Source organism: Mirounga leonina, unplaced genomic scaffold (assembly GCF_011800145.1).
Source record: "Mirounga leonina isolate KUSES-001 unplaced genomic scaffold, KU_Mleo_1.0 Mir_170, whole genome shotgun sequence".
Lineage (NCBI taxonomy): Eukaryota > Metazoa > Chordata > Mammalia > Carnivora > Phocidae > Mirounga > Mirounga leonina.
The window spans coordinates 31,734,915-31,758,496 of record NW_023270433.1 but is presented as its reverse complement, the minus strand read 5'-3'; the positions used below and the strand labels follow the sequence as shown (position 1 = coordinate 31,758,496).

The window sequence follows — 23,582 nt, the reverse complement described above, 5'->3', positions numbered from 1 at the left end:
ATAAGCAAATACATAAGCTGTCACCTGGAGGGTAGAAGCAATTAAAACACACTCGACAGGGAACATGGGTGCTGACTCAGCAAGGTTATCTAACCAGGACGATGAAACCTACTTTAAAACACACGCAAAGCAGAAACAGTATTGTCAGAACACTCACAGGAAAATCGTCCCCTGGAGCAGAGAGGCAGGGGGTAGGATGGAAAAAGTAGCCCTTGAGGAGCCAGGAACCTGGGCGCTAGTCCTGCCCGTACGGCTACCAGCATTGTGTCCTTGGCCAAGTCCCTTTCCCTCTCAGCTAACCCAGCTCTAAATGGAAGTGTGGCTTATAAATGCACGAAGTCCCTTTCTGCTCCTGACGGTCCTTGATCTAAACCAGTCATTGCCAACCTTCCACCAAAGAACACATCATTTTTCCCTTGTGTGTCATTTTGCTTAAAAAAAAAAAGTGCCTTCTTTTTAAATTTTAGACTTACAGAAGAGTTGCAAAGATAGAACAGAGCATTCCTGTGTATCCATCAGACAGCTTCCCCTGATGTTAACAGCTTACATAACTATAGCACAATCATCAAAACTACGAAATTAACAGTCATGCAATACTATTAGCTAACCTATGGACTTCACTCGGATTTCACTGGTTGTTGCACCTGATGTCCTGATTCTGGTCCAGGATCCCACGTTGCATTGACTTATCATGTCCCTCTGACCTCCTCCAACCTTCCCTTGTCTTTCATGACCTTGACACTGTCGAAGAGTTGAGGTGTTTGTAGAATGTCCCTCAGTTTGGGTCAACCTTTTATTTTCTCATAATTAGATTTGCTTATGGATTTGGGGGTTAATGGCCCCAGAGGTAATGCACCACTCTTACTGCATCATACCAGGAATCTCAAAGTACCCATTTCTTATTACTGATAACATTGACCTTCATCACTTAATTAAGGTAGTGTCTGTCTGATTTCTCCATGGTGAAGTTACTACCTTTTCCCTTTATAATTAACAAATATTTGGGGGGAGGGGGGGTAGATTTTGAGCTAAATATCTTGTTGCTCCCAGTAATTTTAGCATTCTTCAGTTGATCTTGTCTACAGCAAATACTACTGTGATGTTCTAATGATATAAGATCTGCTATTTCCTTACCTTTCACTTATTATTTGGAATTCTGTAAGGAAGAGTTGCTCCTTTTCCTGTTTATTCAGTTATTTATTCCTTATCAGTATGGGCTCATGGATATTCACGCTATTCTTTGGGCTATAATCTAATAACTATTGCTATTTATTTTATGGTTGTTCAAATTGTTCCAGTTTTGGCCACTGAGATTTTTCAGGTGGGCTCCTATGTCCTTTTGACATGCCCACCTTTTTTTAATTCTTTCTTTTTAAGGCCGTCTCCTTTCCTTACTTTCTGAAACCATAAAATGCTTTAGGCTCATCTTGTATTTTCATTGACCCACCACTGGAATAAACCACTTCTCCAAGGCCCTGGTCCCTTTTCTTGGAGAGTGGTATTTAGAAACCAAAATCTGGGTACTAGGTTGCTCGTGGTTACTGGGATGTCACTGCTTATAGGGTGGACAGAGCAAGGAAAGAGAGTATACTGAGCCATGTATACACACAGCCACACTTACTACTGTATCAATCTGTGTATATATATATATATATATATATATATATATATATATATATACACACACACACACACACACACACACACACACACACACACATATTTATAGGCATGCATTCATATTGATTCATACCGACACCTCTGACAACAGTCCAATATCCATGGGGTTTGCTCAGGCATTTCCCCTTTGATTCAATCTCTGACAGTGAAAAAGGGGGCTCGTTATATTTACTTATTTGATCAACCCTAGTATAAACAAAGTGTATATGTATACAAAAAGTATCTATGTGTAAAGTGGTTTCAGAATTTAACCCATATCCCTACAAGAAAAAAAAATCATCAATTAGAGTACAGTGTTTGGGTACGGTTATTTGTCTGTATTTGGCCTTACCATATCCACTCGACACAGTTTCCCCCCACCCCCACCTCCCAACGTGTGCTTACATCAGTCATTTGTAATACAGATCTGTTGTCATGGTCTGCATTCCCATCTTTGGTTCCTGGTTCATACCGTTTTTTAAAATCTGCATACAGCAGAAATAACTTGGTTGTGTAAAATTCTCTGGGTTTTGATAAACGCAGAGTTGTGTACCATACAAGAACAGTTCCATCACCTCCAAAATTCCCTTGTCCAGTCCTTTTCTAGTCACTCTCCCCCTCATCCCGACCCACAGAAATAAAGGATCTGTTTTCCATCCCTAAGGGTTTGTCTTTTCTAAAACGTCGCATAAATGGAATTATACAATATGTAGACTTTTGGGGCTGGTGCAGCAAACTGCCTTGAAAATCCATTCAAGTTACTGCACATGTCAACAGTGTTGTCCTTTCCACTGCTGAGCAGCGTTCCATCACATGGATGTACCACAGCTGGTCTATCCATTGGCCTGTTGAAGACATGTCTCCAGTTTGGCGTGATTATGGAGAAAACTGCTATAAACATTCACAAACAGATTTTGGCATGAACAGTTTTTGAAAATACACTTGGGTAAATATCTAGGAGGGAGACAGCCAGTTCGTATGGTAAGTGCATATTTAGTTTTATAAGAAACTGCCAAACGTTTTCAAGGTGGCTGTAGTTTCACATTCCCACTGGCATCTGAGTTCCAGTAGCTCCATATCCTCACCAACACTTGTATCTTTAAATTCTTGGTTTTAATTTTAGCCAGTCTATTAGGTATATAGTGCTATGCTGCTGTGGTTTTAATTTGCATTTTCCCCAATAGCTAATGTTCAACATTTTTCCATATGTTTATTTGCCATTTGTATATTTTTGAAGTATCCATTTTGCCTATTTTTTTATAATTTGTTGGTTATTTTATTGAGTTAAAAACAATTTTTTTTAAATAGGTTCCATGCCCTAGTATAGAGCCCAATGTGGGCTTGAACTCATGACCCTGAGATCAAGACCTGAGTTGAGAACAAGAGTCAGAAACAACCAACTGAGCCACCCAGGCGCCCCTCTTATTGTTGAGTTACGGGAGTTATTTATTCAGTAGTGTAACTAGGATACAGCTACGTGTTTTCTTTTTGATATTTATCCTATAGTGTTTTCTGAACTTCCTGGATCTGTGATTTGTCATTTATCATTAATCTGGGGAATTTTTCAGGCATTATTTTAAGATATTCTTTCCGTCCTACCATTCTCTTTCTCTTTTTGTCTTCAGGGATTCTTATTACTTGTATGTGAGAGCACTTGACATTATCCCACAACTGTTTTTTTGTTGTTCTTGTTGTTCTTATTTTTTAACTTCTTTTTTTCTTTGTGCTTCCGTTTGGGTGATTTCTTTTACCCTGTCTTCCACTTCACAGACTCTTCCCTTGGCTGTGTCAAGTGTACCGATGAGCCCATCGAAGGCATGCCTGTCTCTGTTACCTGTTTTCTATTTCTAGAGTTTTCATTTGATTCTTTCTTAGAGTTTCCATCGATCTGCTGAAATAGCTATGATCTCCCATGTTCAAACTTTCCATTAGAGCCTTTAACAATTAATTATAGTTCTTTTAAATTCACTGTCTGGTAATTCCAACATCTTTGTCATATCTGAGTCAGGTTCTGATGACTGCTGTTTCTTGGGAGTGCAGTTTCTCATGCCTTTTTGTAGGTCTTGTAATATTTGGTAAAGTTGTACATCTTAACTAGGATAGCAGAGGCTAAGATAAATAGTTCTAATGCATGGAAATGGGTACACCTCTCCTTCTGCTAAGCCTTTAATGCTCCTTCTAACCACATCCCAGAGTGGAACAACAAGTCCCTCTCTTAGATTTTGAAAGATTTTGTCATTTAGTTGCATATATTGTTAATAAATTCTTCTTTCTGCTTTTTTATAAAGAAGGACATTCAATAATACAGCTTCTAATTAAGCAGGAGATAATTAGTATATCCCGACTAACCAGATCTATCCCAGCCAAAGCAAAGAAGCATGATACTCTGGATCTTGTGGGCAGCATTATTTGGTAGGGGTGGGGGGACAGATAAATATGATTATTTGGGGTGCTCTGAAATATTTGAACTATTACCAGGGTTCCCAGTATAGCAGACTGATTGTGTTAATAGTGTCATCTCAATTCCTCCCATGTAACTCTGTGTGTTCTCCTGCAGTGGGTGTGCTGACTTCTTAAACAACCTGGTTGGTTTTCAACAGCCTTTGGCTGTTGTCATGAGAACATATCTAAGCTTGTTGTGGGCACACATGGCCCAGTTATCCTGGTCACCCCAGCCAACAGCCAAATGTATAAGTGATTCCCCCCAGACCAGAACGACTGACTAGCTAAGTCCAGACTGAAATGCTGACCCACAGGTTCACAAGCTAAAGAAATGCTTTTTGTTTTAAACCACTAGGCTCTAGGGTGGGAATAGAGAGCTGATGTACTCAGTGGGACTTTGGGCCTCCAGAGGTCTGGGAAGCACTGACACACACACTGAAATGTCCCTCACCCCCTGGTTCTCCCCAGGTTCACCTCAGGTTGATTCGTGAACATGGCAAAGCCATGTCTTGTGACTATTCCACCATTACAGTGGTGCTTGTCTGAAGTAAAGTTCAAAAACCAGATTCAGGAAGCTCCTATTTTGAATACTAATTTCTAATTCTTCCTAGGGGAGTCTTTGACAAGCACTTCATGTCTCCATTTTGCTGCTGGAGCCTTTGACAGAAAGCCCACTCCTTGTGTCCTTTGATTTAGGGCAGCTGTTTCTAAAAGCCCTGGGCTGGGCTGGCTGCAATACTCTCTGGGGGGAAAATCAGAGTCCTCAGATCCTGTCTTGAAGAGTCTCATTCAGTTATGCTGGGTGGAGCCCAGAAACCTGAATTTTTAGAGAGCTCCCCAACATTGTTAGGAGTATCAGGTGATCACTGAACTGGATAGTTTCCCCAGTTTGTTTCCTGAATGCATCTTTTGACACAATCTCCTTTCATCAGAATATACTTGTACATAGATTATATATAATAGACGCAGCCAACGGAGATAAGTTAACTTATAATTTAGATGCCTACCTATTTTGAACACCAGTTAAAGGAAGCTAACAATATCTAACACATCATAAGATCATCCAAATAGATATAGAAATTCTTAAACAACAGAGAAGAGGAAAACTATATCAAAGCCCAGACAAGAAGACTTACTTTAATTAGTAGCTCTGAGTTTCCTAGCAGCAAAAGCAAAAAGAGAAATAATTATATAATTCTTTTTATCTAAGGAAAGAAAATGTATGAAAGTATCAGTAGAGACATTTTTCTAGAGCTGAATTCTAAAGGGAACTCATTACACAGATCCTATTACACAAATAATTTTCAATATAATGGAAAATATGCTAACGCATAGGGACAGAGAAACTTTCTGGAGCTCTATTATAATGGGAACCTAATTATGTATGTCTGATTGCAAAAGGGACCTTGAATAGCCAAAAGTTATGTAACCATGAGTGGTGGGCAGAAAATGAAGATTATTTCTCATACATCCATTAAAACATAATCTCTGGAGGCACTTCTGGGCAAGGGTCCAGGGGTGAGGCTTTCACATGATCTAACTTTTCTCAGGGAAAAAGCTTAAGACATCTAAAACAATATAAAGAGTGGGATAGTGCCTGGATGTGGGGTCCTCTCACAGGACAAAATGGGCTACACTGAACCACCGGAGGGGGGCACGTGGAGGGCCACGCAAACTCCACACAGAAACTAACAACGTGTTGCCTGCTCTTGGGCTGCATCAATGGAGGAATGCTGCCGGACAGACAGGTGAGACTCCAACTCTGGCCTGCCTTCCGACCTTGCTTCAGCTCTTCCCCTCTGGAGTGCCTTACCCTGGAGCAGCCTCACCCCTGTCGCCGTCATCTGGCTCCTCATCCTTCAGACCCCCTGTAGGTGTCACTGATGCCGTCAAGCCTGGGGAGCGGCCCCCATCTGTGCCCCGACGGCATGCCCCCTCCTCACTGCCGGAGTCCGCAGTGACAGTCTGAGAGCCGTCAGACAGACCGCCGCACCCTCGCTGCCAGCAGCGCTAGGCACGAAGCAGCCACCCCAGAGCCGTGCACGGTGCAGGCATAAGGTGGGGGCGCGACCACTCCTGCTGGGCACGTCAGCACTGACAGCTGCCACAGACCGGCCAGGGGCCGGGCCCCCCGCAAAATGCTCAAGGGTGGGGCTGAGATCTCATCCCAGGCAGTCTGCTCCTGAAGTGCTCCACACTTCTTGGCTCTAAGCTATGAACCAACGTACACAGTGTGAGGCTGAGTGAGGCACCTGGAGATGCCCTGCAGATCAGGTGGGAGGTAGACGCACGTGTGCAGGCGGCCGAGGGCACAGGGTGGGACCCTGGCAACCGCCGGCCTGATCCAGCCCTCCGCAGACAGCCTGGGAGCAGCCGGCTGCAAGGGGCCTGTCTCGAGTCCCGTCCCACGACCTCGGCACTGCCCGTGCTCCCCAGCACATGAGCCACGTGAGGACAGAACCCAAGAGTGTAACAGAAGGAGAGAGAAACAGAACACACACCTTGCCACCGGGACCGCCACCGCCTGCAGGGGAGACTGGGAGTTCCGACGAGCTGGACCCTGGTGCTGGCCCAAGGGGACTTGACTGGTGGCTGGGCTTCTGCTCCGATAATCCGGCTGCTTTCTTCCTCTGGGCAGCAATTTGTGACAAGACACTGTCTATGCTACCACCTGAGGAAAGAGGAGCAGAAATGACTGCCAGGGGTCCAGGGTCCAGCAACAGGGGTGTGGTGGACTTTGTGTGCTGACCTTACGGAGCTGGAAACGCCTTTCCCAGACGCCCCCCTGACCCCGTGTGGCTGTGGGTCCAGGTTGACCACAAGAGGCCTGTGCGTGAAAACCGAAGGTGGAGAGGACACAGTGGCCATCATGCTCCGAAGGCATCATGGTGAGAGGTGTTGAGAGAGGCAGCGCAGGTACGATCAGCTTGTCCTCACCTTCCCCACGCCACAGCCAGCTTGTGCGGCCTCCCGCAGGCAGACGCCCTGGCCTGGCCGCCCACAGCAGTCCCCACACTGCCCCTTCCAGCAGCCGCACAGCCTGCCCGACCAGCGTGCGCCCTCGGACCCCCCTTCCAGGGCCTTACCAACACCACTCCCACAGCTGTGTCGGTAACCTCCTCACCCCGCAGTACTCAGTGGACTGCCATGTTCCCTTGCCCAGTTGTCCCAAACCCACCAGCAACCTTGCATTACTATGAGAGGACAGGGGAAAGTGATACTATCCAGGGCTAGGGAGGATCCAAGGGAGGACACCGATACCAACGTCGGTAAGGGGATAACTAGGTGTCACGTGCTGTTGTTAAGTATTTTACGAGTATGAACAGTGCCATTCTGGAGGGCAAAGGGCAACACTGCGAATTCACTGAAGAATCCCTGAGCCACATGAAGGAGGAAGACAGGGTGTGTACAGTTGCTCCTGGGACTGTCCACCGAGCAAGCGCAGGGGGCCATTCACACCCGCAGCCCCAGGGGACCCTCCCGCCTCCCCTGAGTGGCCCTGCCTGGTACCCACCTGAGCGGTTATGCAGCTCCCCACCGTGCCTGCTTGAGCCCCCTACCCCACTGGAGCTGCTTGAGGAATGAGGTGAGTGGTTGAAGTTTCCAGAACTGGCAGGAGAGGCGGGGCTTCTGGAGAGAGATGGAAATTTAACGGGCCTCACAGGAGTCTGCAAGAATAAGGGGGGTGTTGTGGTTTGGGTGTGTTGTTCCCTCCTCTGGGCACACATGATCACAGCGGGGAGGGACCCGGATTCCCCTGGCTCACCCTAGCTGATGCCTGTCGCCTGGCACACCCTCGCCAACTGGTGCTCAGCCCGCCAGGAGTCCCCCAGCGAGTTCACTTCTAGCCGCTGACAACCAGACCATTAGCTCAGGCCATGCCCCCATGACATCGGTCCCCGAGTCACCGCACTTTCAGCATCACTCAACCCCTCCCACAGTGCAGACTAGATGCAAGCCAGCCCTGCCCATGTCGGGCACCTCCAGGGGCCAGGCTCACTCTCCCACTACAGATGGGCTATTGCAACAGCCCCCGGAGGCAGCAGCGAGCAAAGGTCAGCCCCGTTTTAGGGACAGAGCTGGGGGCTCTCAGGTCTTCTGGTCACTGATCACACAATGACAGCGCAGGGCCCTGAGTCCTCACCTTTGGTTTGCCATTTACTGAATCTACGGTGTGGAGTCTACACACATGGAAATAACCTCCCCCACCAACAGGGACTACCTCGGGACATTACAGAGACACACAAAGGGCCACAAAGTCACAAGCAACTCTGGGAAAAAAGCTACAAGTCCCACTCCTTGTGGTATAAGAAAATACCAGTAGTGCACACAGTTGCCTCTTAGTGTTTGCTCCTGTCATGGACCTGAGCAATGATGTAATGTGGAAGTTGGTTCGAAACCAAGAACCTAAGCGACTGCCTTCGGCTCAGGTCATGATCCTGGAGTCCCGGGATCGAGTCCCGCATCGGGCTCCCTGCTCGGCAGGGAGTCTGCTTCTCCCTCTGACCCTCCTCCCTCTCATTCTCTCTGTCTCAAATAAATAAATAAAATCTTTAAAAAAAAAAAAAAAAAAGAAACCAAGAACCTGACTCCTGGTCCCCAGCCCACGTGATGTGGCTGGGTGCTCTGCAGCAGGTTACTTCCCCTCTCTGGGTCCCAGTCTCCTCATCTATTAAAGGGAAGGTTGGATTACATCAGGTCTTCAGGCTGTGCTCCTTGGAGATCCGGGGCTCCATAGAAAAGGCAGAGAAGAGCGGCCCCCACTTTCATTCCCTTCACACTATGTTTTAATCTGTTTATAAAGTTAAGTCCCTTTGTAGGATTCGTGAGACAAAAGGATAACACTCATTTAAAAGAAATTAAAAGCTTCGACCTTGCTGGATTAGCAGGTCTGAGGTCCCTTCTGCCCGAAACACACGCCAACTTCAATGAGTGGTGAGTGACATGTCAAAGCACATCCACCGGGTGACTTACAGCGTCTGTGCTCCCACCAGCCACGCCCACGGGGGCGCCCCTGCTGGCTCTCTGGGGCAGGACGGTCTTCACGGGCTCAGCCTTCCCACTGTGACATGTCCGGGACCGATCCGAGCTCCACAGCTCAAAACTGGAAGGGGGTAAGAAAGGGGGGATGACTGCCTTCAGCTTGTCACTCGGGAGTCTGGGGAAGGGGGCTCCATTGCGAAGCTGAAAAAGACAGGCTGTGGGTTAGACAAGCCCCAGTGGGGCTCTTCACGGAACTCTCCAGGTTTCTCCTGCTTCTCAGAGAATGGCACCGTCATTTACCCCCTCACCCCTCCCAATACACACCCGGCCAGAAACCCATGTGGTATCCTCTGCTCTTCTCCCAGCAACCAAGCAATACCCTCCTTTACTCTGCTCCAACCCCCAGCTTCTTTTATGTCCATCAGAGCAGCTAGAATGGAGACAGAGGGGATGGGGAGCTGGGGGAGGGGACCAAGGGATGCTGAATGTGCTGTGACAGGGACCCTGGGGGGCTGGGGAAAAGGGCACTGCAGGCCCAGGGAGCAGAACGCAGGCAGGCCTGGCAGCCAGAGGAACAGGACGTGCATGCAGAGCTGGGGGTCTCAGGAGGATGGGGGAGGGCAACGGCGGGGGGGACCGGGAAGCCCAGGCTGGCTCTCTGGGAGCCCAGCAAACACTCCCTTCCCCATCCCACCCCACCCTTCCTACTCCAGCCACACCTCCCACTGCTGACATTTTTAACTGTAATTTTATATTTTGAAAATGTGATTTGGGGTTAGTATAAAATCCACACAATGATGACTGGTGGATTGTCAAGGAAAAGCATTCACACAGTCCATACTAACTTTAATTAAGAAAAGACGGTGGACTTGGCGCCAGATGGTGCTTTGCAGGGAAGGGCATCCCACAGCTCAACCTGCCTCAGGAGCCGGGCAGGCATGCATCTCCACAAGGATGGCTGCAAACGCCCACTCGGCAGGGCTCCCTGGCCGTCCTCCATCTGCCGAAGGGCAGGCCAGCACACTGCTGCCTTCCACTGGGCACGAGGAGGTGGGACAGGGACGTGCAAGGCGGGCGGCGGTTGGGCATGCTGGGTCCCACCCTGGCTGTCCTGAGCTCTTCTGAGAGTCCGTGAACGGTGCTGTCCCGTCTGGACCTCAGCAACCTCATCCAGCAATGGGGGCTGGACTGGAAGAGGACTGCAAACCCACCACAGATGGCATTTTCACTCCTTGGGGACAGAGTCTAAATTGTTGCAAACTTTCTGGAAGGCAATGACATTCATACCCACTGACCCAGCAATTCTATTTCTAGATATTTACTCCAAGGGAACAATCAGGCAAGCGGGGGAAACTGAGGCATAAGACTATTCATCAGATCTGTGAAACAACAAAAAACTAAAAACCCCAGAGTCCAACAGGTGAGCCTTCACTGGTCCGTGAGGCATATTCCCATGATGGAAGGTCGTATCATGCAGCCATTCAATGCAATGTGGCTAAAGAGTGTTTAATGACACGCAACAGATGATCACATGAACTGGTAATAAGTCAGGCTCAGCACCGTATGGGGAAAAGAACACTGCCAACCTCACAGGCAGGGATGCCGGGGAGACTGAATGAGCGAATATACGTTAAGTGCTCCGAGTAGTGGCTGGCACTTGTTAAGTAAGTGGGACGTATTTGCCATTGTTAACACATGACATAATACACTAGTAGATGCTAAAAAAAGTGGCTAGAAAAATACTCAAAAAAGATATATAGCACAAGATGTCAGTCATGATCATATGCATCATCAACGGTGACTTTATGTTTCTTCTTTATACTTTACTGCATCTTCTAAAATTTCAGTAACAGCCCTTGTCTTCATACAAAAGTAATTACTGCTATTTAATGAGATTATCAAGTGTCAGGCAGCACCAGCTCCCACCTTGGTAAACTGGTCTAGAGACACGGATGCACACCTATTGCATAGCAGGGCAGGGCGGAGACAGCAGATCCGTCAGCACTCAGCCCGTGGCGCCTGGAGCGGCTGGTCCCTGAGGCAGCTGAGGCCTTCTTGGGGGTGCTTCTGCTCCCTTCTCCTCTCCAATACTGCCCTCTCCTGGCCAGCCTCCAGATCAAGGTCTTAGAGCTAAATGGACTTGAGTTCAACCCCAACCAGGAGGCTCTCATTCAAACAAGAGCAACGTGAGGCCCAGAGAGGTGAAGTCACACGTCCAAGGTCACACAGCAGATAACTGCGAGCTAGGCACTATGCTAAGAACTTCCTGGGAATAAACTTATTCAAAGAAACAACCAGGAGGGATAGCCTCCCTTAAGTCAAAGACTGCTAGCTGTCCCCCGGTATCCATCCTTCCACATCTTCCTTAGTAGACACCCCTGGCATTGCAATGGGACACAGCCACCTGGAACAGAGACTTCATTTCCCAGCCTCCCGTGCAGTGACTCCCACGTGACCACATGCTGGCCGAACTGATCTAAGCGGAAGTGATGTGTGAGTTCCCAGGAAACTTCAAAGACACCTGCTTCTCCCCTCATCTCTCCTGCTGGCTGGAATGGCGCAGTGATGGCCACAGCTCTGGCAGCCGTCTTGGTAACAGAAGCCAAGCACGGGTAGAAGGAAGCAGGTCCCTAACTCCACGGGTCAACGTACCAGTCCTGAGCTGCCTTTGGAAAAAATAAGCTGCCGTCTCATCTATGCTGTTGTCATTTGAGGACTTTCTGTTACTCACAGCCGAACCTAATCCTAGGTTCATAGGTGAGGAGACCGAGGCCTCTCGGGCTGGAAACACAGCCTCCTCTGTGACTCCTCTCCCCCTGACTCCCCATAACCGAAATGGTGAGTCCAAGGTGCCCCATCAGGTCCTACTGTTCAAAGCCCTGTCCTCAGTGCTGCCTCCCTGCGAACACCATCAGGGCTAGTATCCGGCCACTAAGCACCAGCACAGCTTTACCCACGGTTTCTGGCTGGTGTTGGTTCCCATTCCTCAGTGCCTGAGCTGTGCCCATTGTTACACATTTTGGTATCAACCCCATCTGTGACCACCACAAAGACAGACACATGTCTACATCCAGCCTTGTAAATCAACCAACTCATGATTGTTAAGAGACCTGAAATGCTTTTAGAAAAGCCCCACACTCACCATGGTTGTCAATAACACATCTTCTTTGTCTCCTCTCATGCTCCCAGGACCTGAGAGACAAATGGAAATTTCCTGAAATGACCCTCCCCAACAAGTTCACGGCATAAGGATGAGTGACCAGGTCAGCCTTCATCCTGGAAAACCAACTCTCCTGGGGGATTAAATATTTAATAATAATTGGTATTCAATATTTGAATAGAAGGAAAGCATTTAAAAGGTATCTCTCAAAGCATGTTTTCAGCTTTTCCATAAACCACTGCCATGCCGGGCCAGACAGGGGTGCACCCAGCTCAACAGGCTGTCTCAAACAATGCTGAAGGAGCTATTCTGGGTGCGGGGAGTCTGGTAGAAGGGATGTGATCTAATCAATTCTCCAATCAGTGTGGGAATCTCCTTTGATGCCCTGGCAAAGTCATCCAATCTGTTGAATATCTCCAGTGGTGGGAAGCTCACTACCCAACCCCCAAGCCCCCACCCCAGATAACTCATTCTATTTCAAAACCCTTCCAGTGCCAGAGACCAATCATGTTGGACAGGTGGGAAAAGCACCCATCAGAGGCAAGAGAGAGGTAGTGACTGGCTCAGGTCCCTCAGCAGGGTATGTGGGACAGCTGCCAGGGACTCTTGTCACCAACATCCCCATTCTACCACGCTGACTGCACTGCTGTCCCTGCCTGCCGGTCCTCCCCCAGACCAGCCGCTTTGCTCCCGTGTCACATCCCAATAGCATCTCACCTCTGACATCAGCCCAGGAGATAGGACAAAGGGCAGAGAATTTGGGTCTGGCCATTCTGGAAATTCCACAGCACATGCAGTGTTTTCTTACCATTCTCTTTCATTGTGGGGGCCACCTCATGAAGCCCCGGGCGGCCTGTCTTGCCCTGGGGGGCAGCCCGCATTGTGGAGTCCAGCGCTGACTCTGGCTCATCACAGAAAGGCAAAGGCTGGTTGCTGCAGAGCCCACGGGGCAGGGTCTGTGTCAGTTTGAGCTTCCGGAACCGATTGGACATTCGGCTCCACCAGGACTGCCAAGGGAATGTCGAGCAGAGGTCACACTCCATGAACACCCAGCCCCCGGATGGTGACTATACTTCACACATGCTTCCCCCTTGCTCTCCTGGGCGCATGACAAGTTTTCCCAGTCGGCCTCCGCACCCTCTCCCACAAAGCCATGGTTCTCTCTAAATCCCTCCTGACTCAGCCCTTAGGGGCCCACGTCCGACAGGGGACCCCATCTGCCACCCCTCAGCTCCCCAATCTCCGCACGGCACAGATGGAGAAATGGAGACCCAGACGGGGTGCCAACTTGCTGAGTCTTAGAGTGAGTCAGAGACAGACAGATGGACAAGAGACGACACCAAACACCGTGACACCAGTCACTGGGTAACCTCTTTCCCCCACTCCTGTGAGTGTGAGAGGTGCCGGGTGTCCATAGCAAGGCCCGGGCCATCTGCTCCAGCAGCTGATGCCACCCCACCTAGAAAGAGGACTGGTGCCACCCCCCAGGGTGTCCCATAACCCCGTGACCGCTCGGAGGCTTCGACACAGGGGGAGGGGAGGCTGGGAGGGCCTGGCCCAGGGAGACGGCAGCAAGCACAGGGCTGCAGGAACCCAGGCAAACAACACCAAGAGAGAGGAAGACCCGGGGCTTGCGGGAGCTCGTGTGAGCTACGGACAGGAACAAAGGGCAGAGTGTGCAGATCTGCAGAGGCTCCAGAACCCCAGACAGGATGGAGAAGAGGGAAGTTTGATTTCAGACAAGTAGAGCAGGATGGGCAGCAGAAATTCGAAGAAAAATACTCGGCTTGCAGTTAGAAATGAGCAACTGGAGGTTGTTCTGGTATTTCCAGAAGGCCGTGGATGCAGGCCCGGGGGCTGCGGGGAGACCCGAGAACGGCGCGAGCAGCAGTACCCCACGTGCAGGGGCAGAGGCCGCGCACACCCGGCCTGGGAGGAGAGGCATTTGGTCCCCCCGATACCCGCCATGCTTACTGCTCACCCCCGGCTTACTTCCTGCTCCTGCTGGGCAGCCCGAGGTCAGCAGGAAGCGGCAGGCATCCCCCACCCCGTCAGCCTAACCCTCTCAAGCCCTTGAGGACAGGAAAAGGCCAACCTTAAGCCCGCCTTTGTCATCGGGCAGCACTGGGACACTCCAGGGCTGTCGGGCCTTCGAGTGGGGCAGAGGCGGTGGGTGGCTGGGCCGGCCTTTGTCTTTATTCACCTGCATGCAGACAGATGCCAGCAGTCGAACAAGTTCCGTGTCTATGGACACAAAAGGCAGCGCTTTACCTGCAGATACGTCTGTTGGGCCATGAGGAGAGGGCTCGAGGAGACCCCGGTCAGCCTCAGAACCCAGCCCTGGGCCTCCAGAGTCTGTTACTCCAGGAGCAAGGCCCCGCCCTCTCCATCTGGTCTCCAGGAGGCGGCAAACAGACCACGGGGCTCCATCCACTTCACCAGAGAGAAAAACCAGGAGCCCTCTCCCCACAGAAAGACAGGGGGGTGGCGTGGCTTAAAAGAACACTCAGCAGCCGGATGGCAGGGGCTCCAATTCTGCCTCTGCCCCTCCCTGGCTGTGCAAGTGCAGGTAAATGAGGGAACCTCTCAGTGTCTCTGGAAAAGGGGTGACAGCATGCACCACATAAAGGTGTCTGGGGGATTCGAGGGCACGTCTGGCATAAGGTAAGTGCTTAAGAAAAGTTAAGTATTGGGCGCCTGGGTGGCTCAGTCATTAAGCGTCTGCCTTCGGCTCAGGTCATGATCCCAGGGTCCTGGGATCGAGCCCCACATCGGACTCCCTGCTCAGCTGGAGGCCTGCTTCTCCCTCTCCCACTCCCCCTGCTTGTGTTCCTGTTCTCGCTGTCTCTCTCTGTCATATAAATAAATAAAATCTTTAAAAAAAAAAAAGAAAGAAAAGAAAAGTTAAGTATTATTATTATTACCTGGGTTACCAAAATAAATAAATAAATAAATGAAATTGAGAATACTACAAACTATTAACAGTGTTTTCCTCTGGATGACTGTTTCTTTTTCTCTCTCCAAGTGTTCAGTAATAAGCATGTGTGTCTTCAAAAATTTCAGGCAAAAAGTTTGTTTAAAAACAAACCCACCAGGAAAAAAATCGACTAGGGAGAGACTGGGGGTCTTAATGCACAAGGGAGTGGGGAAGTGGTCAGCGGCAAGGGAGAAGAGACACCGTGAGACACAAGTTTGCTCGAGAAATGCGTGCATGATGCAGGGGGTGGATTCTAATGACACGAACTCTTTGCACGGAGTGAGCTCACTGGACTTGGGCAAAGGACCCCACCTCGCCAGCTGGGTCAAGTCGTTTCCCCTGGCCCTGGTCACCTCCCCTCCACAAGGGGATATGCAGCTCGGCTTCCCCTCACACATCCTGCGAGGATGAAGTGGAACCAGGTATGCACCTGAGACACGTGGGGCCCGCGGCAGGGGGGCTGGGGTGAGGGCAGCAATGCCAGCGATGAGGCAGGGCACTCTGGCCTGCCACCCCGTAGCCCAGAGAAGCAGCAGGGGTAACTCCACTTGGGACTACGGAGGTAAAGTCCTCTCCCAAGGCCAGCAGGTTGGGATCTGGCTCAGGGCTCAAAGTCTGTGGGTCAGAGGGCCTCACAGCCTCTCTCCCTCCCTGGGCTGAAACTCCAAGGCAACAGGAAGCAGGACAGACATACAGACAGACAGACTCTGACCCCTGAGCTGACTGACTGTATGCCTCAGGTCCCAGAGGAGGGCCTGTCATAGTGGGGGAGGGCCCAAGGGGACCAAGAAAGGTGGGACTAGGGACGGAGACAGCCCCAGAAGGGTGCCCTTGACCCAGCGGCCTCCACCTACGCAATTCAGCAGAGAAGGCCACTGCTCCGTCTCTGACTCTGCTTGTCAAAGGGGACTTTTTGTTTCCCTGAGTCAGGGTTTCTGGCTACGAAGCCCAGTTACCATTCTGGGACTTCTGTGGACTGCTGAGGCAGATGCGTGTCTCGCTGGCCTTCCCTCTTGGGAGACTCCCTGAAGGCTGGAGCTGGAGAAACCCAGGGGATTATCTGGTGCCAGCCCAGCCTTTGCTGAGGAGGGAAGCGACTTGCCTGAGGACACGTGGTGAGCCCTTGGGGCTTGAGAGTGACTTCCCCCATGAGTAAGCAAGGGCTGAAAACAAAGGTGATTCTCTCCATTCCTAGCCAGAGAAAGGCCATGCAGGTTTATGACCCTTTTCAGGGAACAACCCACCAGGATCACTCAGCAGCATCACTAGGTCAAAGGCCGTGTACCCGTTTTTTGCACGAAGAGTGACATCAGCCCCTTGGTTTAGCAGATATTTGACAATGTCCTTATTCCTGGGGAGGAAAGAAAAAGCCAGAGTTAGACGCACTGAAAGCCAAAGCCTGGCTTTGCTCCTGGGAAGCTGATATTAAGTATAGTGCCCCATCTCTGAGCCCGGAAGAAGGGCGTGGAAAGCTGCAAACGGCCTCACACTCCTCCTTCCCCACCCCATGGGCAGGTCAGACCCAAATGTGATAGAAACCAAAGCCTAGGTGTTCCTTCCACAAACAAAAGGAAGACCATGTGGCCACCATGCCACACGCAGGTCCCAACTACTCCTGTCCCAAATCGGGACCCGCGCACTGTGGAAGCCCCACACAGGCCGAGGTGTCTGACGCGGAAGCCCGAGGCTGACCAAATAGGAAAACAAACTGCTTCGAGATGACACAGTTAAGTGCTGTGATCACTTGAAACAGGGCAAGGAAAGGGCTGGTAATTTGGAATCAGACCACCTGGCCGCTGTAAGACCGTATGCAGCTCCTGGCCTCTGGGCCAGCCTACCTGGAAGAGGTGGCCTCCAGGAGGACAGGAGAAGGGATTCAGAAGCACCAGCCAATGGTGGCGCCTATTCAGAAGGAGAGGGTGAGGACAAGTCTCACTGCCGGGTGCCGAGAAGCCAATGGTATGAACAGCCGATGTTCATTTCCAACAGGACATGGACATCAGTGTGAACACTCCAAACAAACTGATCACTGTTCCACTGAAATCAACCTAGAGAAGCTTATCTGCCTGCATAAAACTTTCCTGCTGCACGGTTTTTATGGCCACTGGTTAGTTCTGTGATGAGGTCACGAGCATCAGGACACAGAAGAATAGGAATGCAGGGTAGACGAGCCTGCGCTGCTCTGGGTTTTTTGTGTGTGCGCCTCAAGGGCTTCACAGCCCTCGAGTTCATCTGGAGTTTCTCAGGATCAGAAAAGCCCATCAAGACCCCTCTCTCGGCTCAGGGAGTCATCAGCCTCCCACGGAGGGAGTGGGGCCGGCACTGACCCATGGTAGGTGGCCTGCATGAGGGCCGTCCAGCCGTGCACGCTGTCCTGCTTGTCGACGTCAGCGTGCCTCTCTAGCAGCAGCTGCACCAGCGGCAGCTGCCCCATGACAGCTGCCAGCATCAGCGGAGTGGCCCCATCCCCGTTGACCAGGTTCACGTAGTTGGGGTCTTCGTCCGCAATCTCTTTGACCAGCTGGAAGTTTCCTGCACACAGAAGCAGGAGATCTGGTGATCTGGGGGCCCGGCGCAGCCGGATGACTTATCCAGCAGGTTTCGGTAACAAACTAGTACTCAGCCTGCCTCTGCACTGGGCTGCTGGGTATCAGAGGGGCTACAAAGGTGAGGAAGAGGGAGCCCCCACCCTCAGATCTCTCCATCTGTAAGGGTCGGAGGCAAGCACACAAATGGTTTTTCTAAAAGAGAGAAGTGTTATTGATATCCTAAGAGAACAGATGAAGGAAACATGAAGGGCAATGTACACGCAGAGCGCTCAGATCTCCCTAGGAGGTGAGGATCAGGGAGGGCTTCCTGGAGGTGGGGTCTACATCAGGAGAGATTTTCAGCTTCATCACAAAGACAGTGGAGCGGGCAGGTAGGCAGTGAGGCATTTCAGAGGTAGGGAAAAGCCAGAACATAGCCACAGGGTTTGGCGGGGGGGGGGGGGGGGCTGGGAGAGCAGTCTGGAACTTGTGTATAAAGCACCATAATAACTACCAGTCTCCAGGGGCTGAACCTCCCTGTGTGAACCACCGAGTCAGGAAATAACAAAATGCCTGTTTCTTTCTCAAACACCCTGGGTGGCCTTGAAAAGGACTACAAATACTAGGTTGAGAGAATGTGTCCCTATATTCATAAATCTCCAAAAAGATTTTCTAAAGCGCTTACCCATTTTCAATGCATGGAAAATATCAGGCCGCCTTTTCTCCTCATCTAGGTAAACAAAGATTTTAAAAGTTAACCACAAAAGACTTAATAGAACAGAAAAGTCACACGCATGTAACAATACAGCTTAGCTTTAAAAGTGATCTACCTTCCAAAAGCAATCTGATCAGAGACCCATGTAACAGACGAACCCGGTAGCCCTTCTGGAAGAGTTATTCTCAGAGTGTCCACAAATGCTCCAGAGATAGATCTTGGGCAGTCATCTGGCCAGCAAAACATGAATAAGCAGAACATTTCCTGATCCCACACCCATAAAGCAATCATTTGGGGGCATTCCAAACTCTGGGATGTCCTCTCTTAGATGTAATGGAAAAGTATAGGGCGCCTGGGTGGCTCAGTTGGTTAAGCAACTGCCTTCGGCTCAGGTCATGATCCTGGAGTCCCGGGATCGAGTCCCGCATCAGCTCCCCGCTCGGCAGGGAATCTGCTTCTCCCTCTGGCCCTCCTCCCTCTCATGCTCTCTGTCTCTCATTCTCTCTGTCTCAAATAAATAAATAAAATCTTTTAAAAAATAAAAATAAAAATACATTACTTATGGGGCACCTGGATGGCTCAGTCGTTGGGCGTCTGCCTTCGGCTCAGGTCATGATCCCAGAGTCCTGGGATCAAGCCCCGCATGGAGCATGGAGCCCCGCATCGGGCTCTCTGCTCCGCGGGAAGCCTGCTTCTCCCTCTGGCCCTCCTCCCTCTCATGCTCTCTGTCTCTCATTCTCTCTCTCTCAAATAAATAAAATTAAATTAAATAAAAGAGTATAGTCTTGGAAAAATCTGTATTCTTATGAAAAAATTTGTTTAAAAAGCGATTCTTTTCTACTAAAAACTAAATGCACAACCCTGAGATAATTCCAAAGCAGAGGGCTGCAGAGACACTGAGCAGCTGAGCCCAGGCGGAGGTCATGGACGTGGCCACCAGAAGAGCCAATGTTCATTTTCGTTCTCCTTCTCAAATAAGAAGCAATCTGAACGACTCTGAAAGTCACCCCTGCCCCAGCCTTGCAGACGTGGACCCTGCAGACCACTGTCCACCTAATGTTTTCATGCTGGTCTCTGCAGCGCAGCTGGTACGGGGGCCCACGCCTACCCCCAAACCGGGGCCCGGCTGTGCCCACCCCATGCTCGCCCCTCCCTCATCTGCTCATCGGTCACCTGTCTCCAAGCTTGGACTAGCAGGTACCAGTGCTGCTGTCAGAAAGCAGACATCCTCAGCACCAGCCCCCTCGCAGGCGGCCGAATGTAGGACTCCTGCAGTCTTCGGCTAACTCCAGAGATGGAGTGGCTGTGAGGGAAACCTGTGACTCTGGGCTAAATCTCTGGTCCAGGTCAGCCCCCTCAGGCAGCCGAGAAGAAGCTGCAGCCCAGTGCAGGGATCACCAAGTCTGGAGTGAGCATATCAGAGTTTGAGTGCATGTTTCCAGAATGATCAGTCTCTTCATCAACAACAGGGGGATAACATGCTACTATGGGGACCACATGGTGGTTGCAGAGGTCAAGAAGACAGATGAGAAATGCTCCAGAAATCCAAACAGCAATTTTTGTTCTCTTGACTAGTGACTGGCACCCACCCCAGAAAGGGTATTCCTTAACTCCAGGGTTCTTATAGAGACGTACAGACAGGGCCATGGAACCAAGTGTCTAATTCTGCTTGTGCAATACTATTAAGGAAGGATTCTGCATCTTAGTTTTAAATATGTCACTTTCCTTTAAGTGTGTAAGAGTCTAATTTGCTGCGGACGGAGCCTTCTCATGCCAAGACCCTTTGAGGGAAAAGTGTGTCATCTGGCCTGCGTGTTGGTTGCTAAACAACCATCTGACACAAAAGAATCACTGACCCTCTAGCCTGACCCCAGAAGGCTGGGGCAGCTGTGCCACCGATGCCAAGTGACCCTGGCTGGTCCTTTCCTCCTTCCAGATGCCAGTGTTGGCATCTGCAGCAGAGTAGTTCTGGGGACCCTGCCCAGCCCAAGGAACAACCACGGTGGGGGTGGGGGGGGTACCCTGTCCTGTAGCTAATGCGAGGGAGGGAACTGGGGGTCTTCCAGGCGGATTTCTTGGCATCTCACAAAAATAGCTAGGGGCTGGGCGCCTGGGTGGCTCAGTCGGTTAAGCGTCTGCCTTCGGCTCAGGTCGTGATCCTGGAGTCCCGGGATCGAGTCCCGCATCGGGCTCCCTGCTCAGCGGGGGGTCTGCTTCTCCCTCTGACCCTCCTCCCTCTCGTGCTGTCTCTCGTTCTCTCTCTCAAATAAATAAATAAAATCTTTAAAAAAAAATAGCTAGGGGCTAATGGTTATTTATTTCATAATCTATCGTTAATAACGCAGCCTTTGCCCTTGCTGCTGTCCTACCCGGAGGCTCTTCCCTGAGAGCCTGTTTGGAGCACTCCCTCAGCTCCTGCACGTCAGCTGCAGTCTCACCTGCTCCAGGAGGCCACCCACCAGGGACAGCCTGCAGCGCCCCAGTCACCACTCCCAAACCCCACCCCTGCCCCGCCCCCAACCAAGGCACTGCCCACCTATCGTACTCCGGATTTAATGTTCATTTCCTCTTTCTTGCCTGTCTCCCCTATAGAGGCCAAGGTCTTCACAGGCAGAGGGCACACTGTTCTAGAGCAGGGGTTGGCCAACTATAGTCCTGGGCCAAATGTGCTCCCCAACCGGTTTTGGTAATTTTACTGGAACACCGCCATACCCACTCACTGACATATAACGTATGGCTGCTTTCACTCTAGCGGAATTGAGTGGTTCTGACAGAGGCTGGCCCACAAAGTCGAAAATATTTACTCTCTGGTCCTTTCCATAAAAAGTCTGCTGACTTCTGTTCTAGAAAGATCCCAGGATGTCCTGCACCAGAATCATCCGGCTGGAAAGGAGAGGTCTTGCTATGGGGGTTCCAGGCTCTTCCCACAGATACCAAATCACCCTAGAAGGTGGCCCAGGAACCTGCAAGTAATAGGCACTCCCAACTGATTCTTATGCACAGCACATCTTAAGACCCACTGTTCGGTAGGCCAGACTCTGATTTGTGCATGCCCTCTGGTTGGGCGACCCTCAGCTTCTGTCATTTAAACACAGTTTAGGGTCCTTTGTGAAGCCAGGGCAGGGAAGGGAAGGGTTGGTGGTGGCACAGCCTGACCTGTCTTGGGCCTGACCGTGGTCAGCGGGTCCAGGTAGTCTGCAAGGTCCCTGTGCTTGCGGTCAAGTGCAACCTCGAAGGCGGTCTTCTCCAGCACGCTGAGGTGGTCAGGGTTGGCCCCCTTCTCTACCAGCTGCTGGGCCATGCCAAGCCTCCCGATGAGCGCCGACAGCATCAGTGGGCTCCAGCCCACAGTTCGGGCCACGTGGTTGGGGTCTGCACCCCACTCCATCAGCAGACGCACCACGGCCTCATGCCCGTGCTGGATGGCAGCCATTAGGGCTGTGATGTCCAATAGTTCGTCCCTGCTGTCCCCTGCCCCCGGCTGCTCGCCTGAGGGGTTGTGATGGTCTACAAAGGCACCAGCTTCCAAGAGCAGCTTCACCACACCCAGGTGGCCACCCCGAGAGGCTACAGTGAGCACACTGGCCCCTAGCCGGTTCTGGGCGTTGACATCAGCCCCATGATCCAAAAGTAGGTGTGCCACGCTCACGTGCCCAAATCTGCCAGGAAGATGGAGAATTAGTGACACTAACATGGAGCCCCGACATGGAGACAGCTTATGTAATCCTCATTTGTCATTAATTATTAAAGTCATAATAGCTACTTATAGTAAAAGGTCCTCTTCTGGCGCCAGGCACTGTGCTGGCCCCACATGTCTACCATCACAAAGGTGAACAACCGCTCTGTCTAGGTTCAAATCCAGCTCTGCCAATCACTAGCTGTACGACCTTGAGAAAGAACTTTAGCTTCTTCATGCCTTCATTGCCTCATCTGTAAAATAGGGATGTAATTGTATCTAATTCAAGGGCTGTTGAGAATTAAATGAGTTACTATATATAAATATATAATATATACAGCACTCAGAACAGTGCTTGGCCAAAGGAGCACCACATAAGTGTCAGATGTTATAATAATCATTTGACCTTTTACGTTACACTAAGTACCAAAGTCACCCAGCTGGTAAGAGGTGGTGTCAGGGTCAGAACCCAGGTCTGTCTGAATCCTGATACCCTCACTCTTTCCCCTATACCGTGCTGCTTCCCACATCTCAGAGTTCATTTTATTCAGCTTTGTAGCCTTGTAATCTACTTTTCTGCCTGTGCTGACTCCCATGGGCAGGGCTCATGTCTGACTCATGTCTACTCATCCCCAACCACACACAGAAGGTCCTTCAAGATGAGCCAGTGCACCCCATGCCAAGAGGTGTAGCCCGGCTGTGGTCAGCCCAGATGGGCTCAGGCACCTCTCACCAGAGGCCTGCTGCCACCTGCTGGCAGGAATGTCCGCTGCCAGGGGCTAGGAAATGGGCCTGGGCGAAGCCCTCCTCCAGGAAGCTTGAGCCCGCCTGAGAGGCGACCCCCAACCAACTCCGCTACCAGGAAAACAGATGCCTCTTCCCAGCAAAACCTCTGCCTTCTTTTGCCGTTAGAGGGCAGAAAAGATCTGTTTTGCAGGGTTTTGGTTGGCGCAGGGCTCGGAGCAGCGAAGTATCAGGGCTGGAAGGAGCCTTGGACTAACCGGGGAAGAATGACCAGAGAGGGACCATAATGCCTGCATAACGTCCGCATCTGCGAGGCAGCGTTCTGAATCTCTTGTTGCAACCCCCCCCTTTCCGGAAGTGAGTTTTGTACCTCCTATAAACCTAGGGCCTCCCTTCTCCCTGTGGAGGCAGAGCCAAGGCCAAACTCTGATCTGAACTTACAAATACCTTCAGAGACGTGAACCTTAGCGGCACCAGGTCACCTCAGCCTCTGGAGGGAGAGCTTGGAGAACGGGCTCCTCCAGCTGTAGGGGGACCGGGCCTGTCCCTCCTCTTCTCCAAGAGCAGAGAGGGAGCAAATCAAAAGGACAGAAACTCAAATGCAGAAAGCTGCAACCCCAGCCTGTCCCCCTGCCTCCAGTCTTGTTCCTTCCTGCCCATCCTCCATGGTGGGGTTGCCTCAACCTAAAATGACATTC

The 23,582-nt window shown here is 50.8% G+C and overlaps 1 protein-coding gene across 2 annotated transcripts in view; it reads right to left on the bottom strand.

The window, feature by feature from the left end:
- Nucleotides 1-23,582, bottom strand: part of ANKS6 (ankyrin repeat and sterile alpha motif domain containing 6) — a 44,815-nt gene that overhangs the window by 18,247 nt on the left and 2,986 nt on the right. Inside the window, exons 2-11 of one of the 2 annotated variants that reach the window (XM_035016222.1) lie at nt 21,621-22,123; nt 18,435-18,479; nt 17,549-17,753; nt 16,466-16,572; nt 14,340-14,488; nt 13,053-13,251; nt 12,227-12,276; nt 9,076-9,285; nt 7,616-7,769; nt 6,603-6,772 (exon numbers count right to left, since the gene is read on the bottom strand). In XM_035016222.1, the coding sequence (XP_034872113.1) occupies nt 6,603-6,772; nt 7,616-7,769; nt 9,076-9,285; nt 12,227-12,276; nt 13,053-13,251; nt 14,340-14,488; nt 16,466-16,572; nt 17,549-17,753; nt 18,435-18,479; nt 21,621-22,123 (1,792 nt within the window). Of the gene's footprint in view, nt 1-6,602; nt 6,773-7,615; nt 7,770-9,075; nt 9,286-12,226; nt 12,277-13,052; nt 13,252-14,339; nt 14,489-16,465; nt 16,573-17,548; nt 17,754-18,434; nt 18,480-21,620; nt 22,790-23,582 lie in introns of those variants that run through there. The other variant, XM_035016223.1, reaches the window with a different exon arrangement.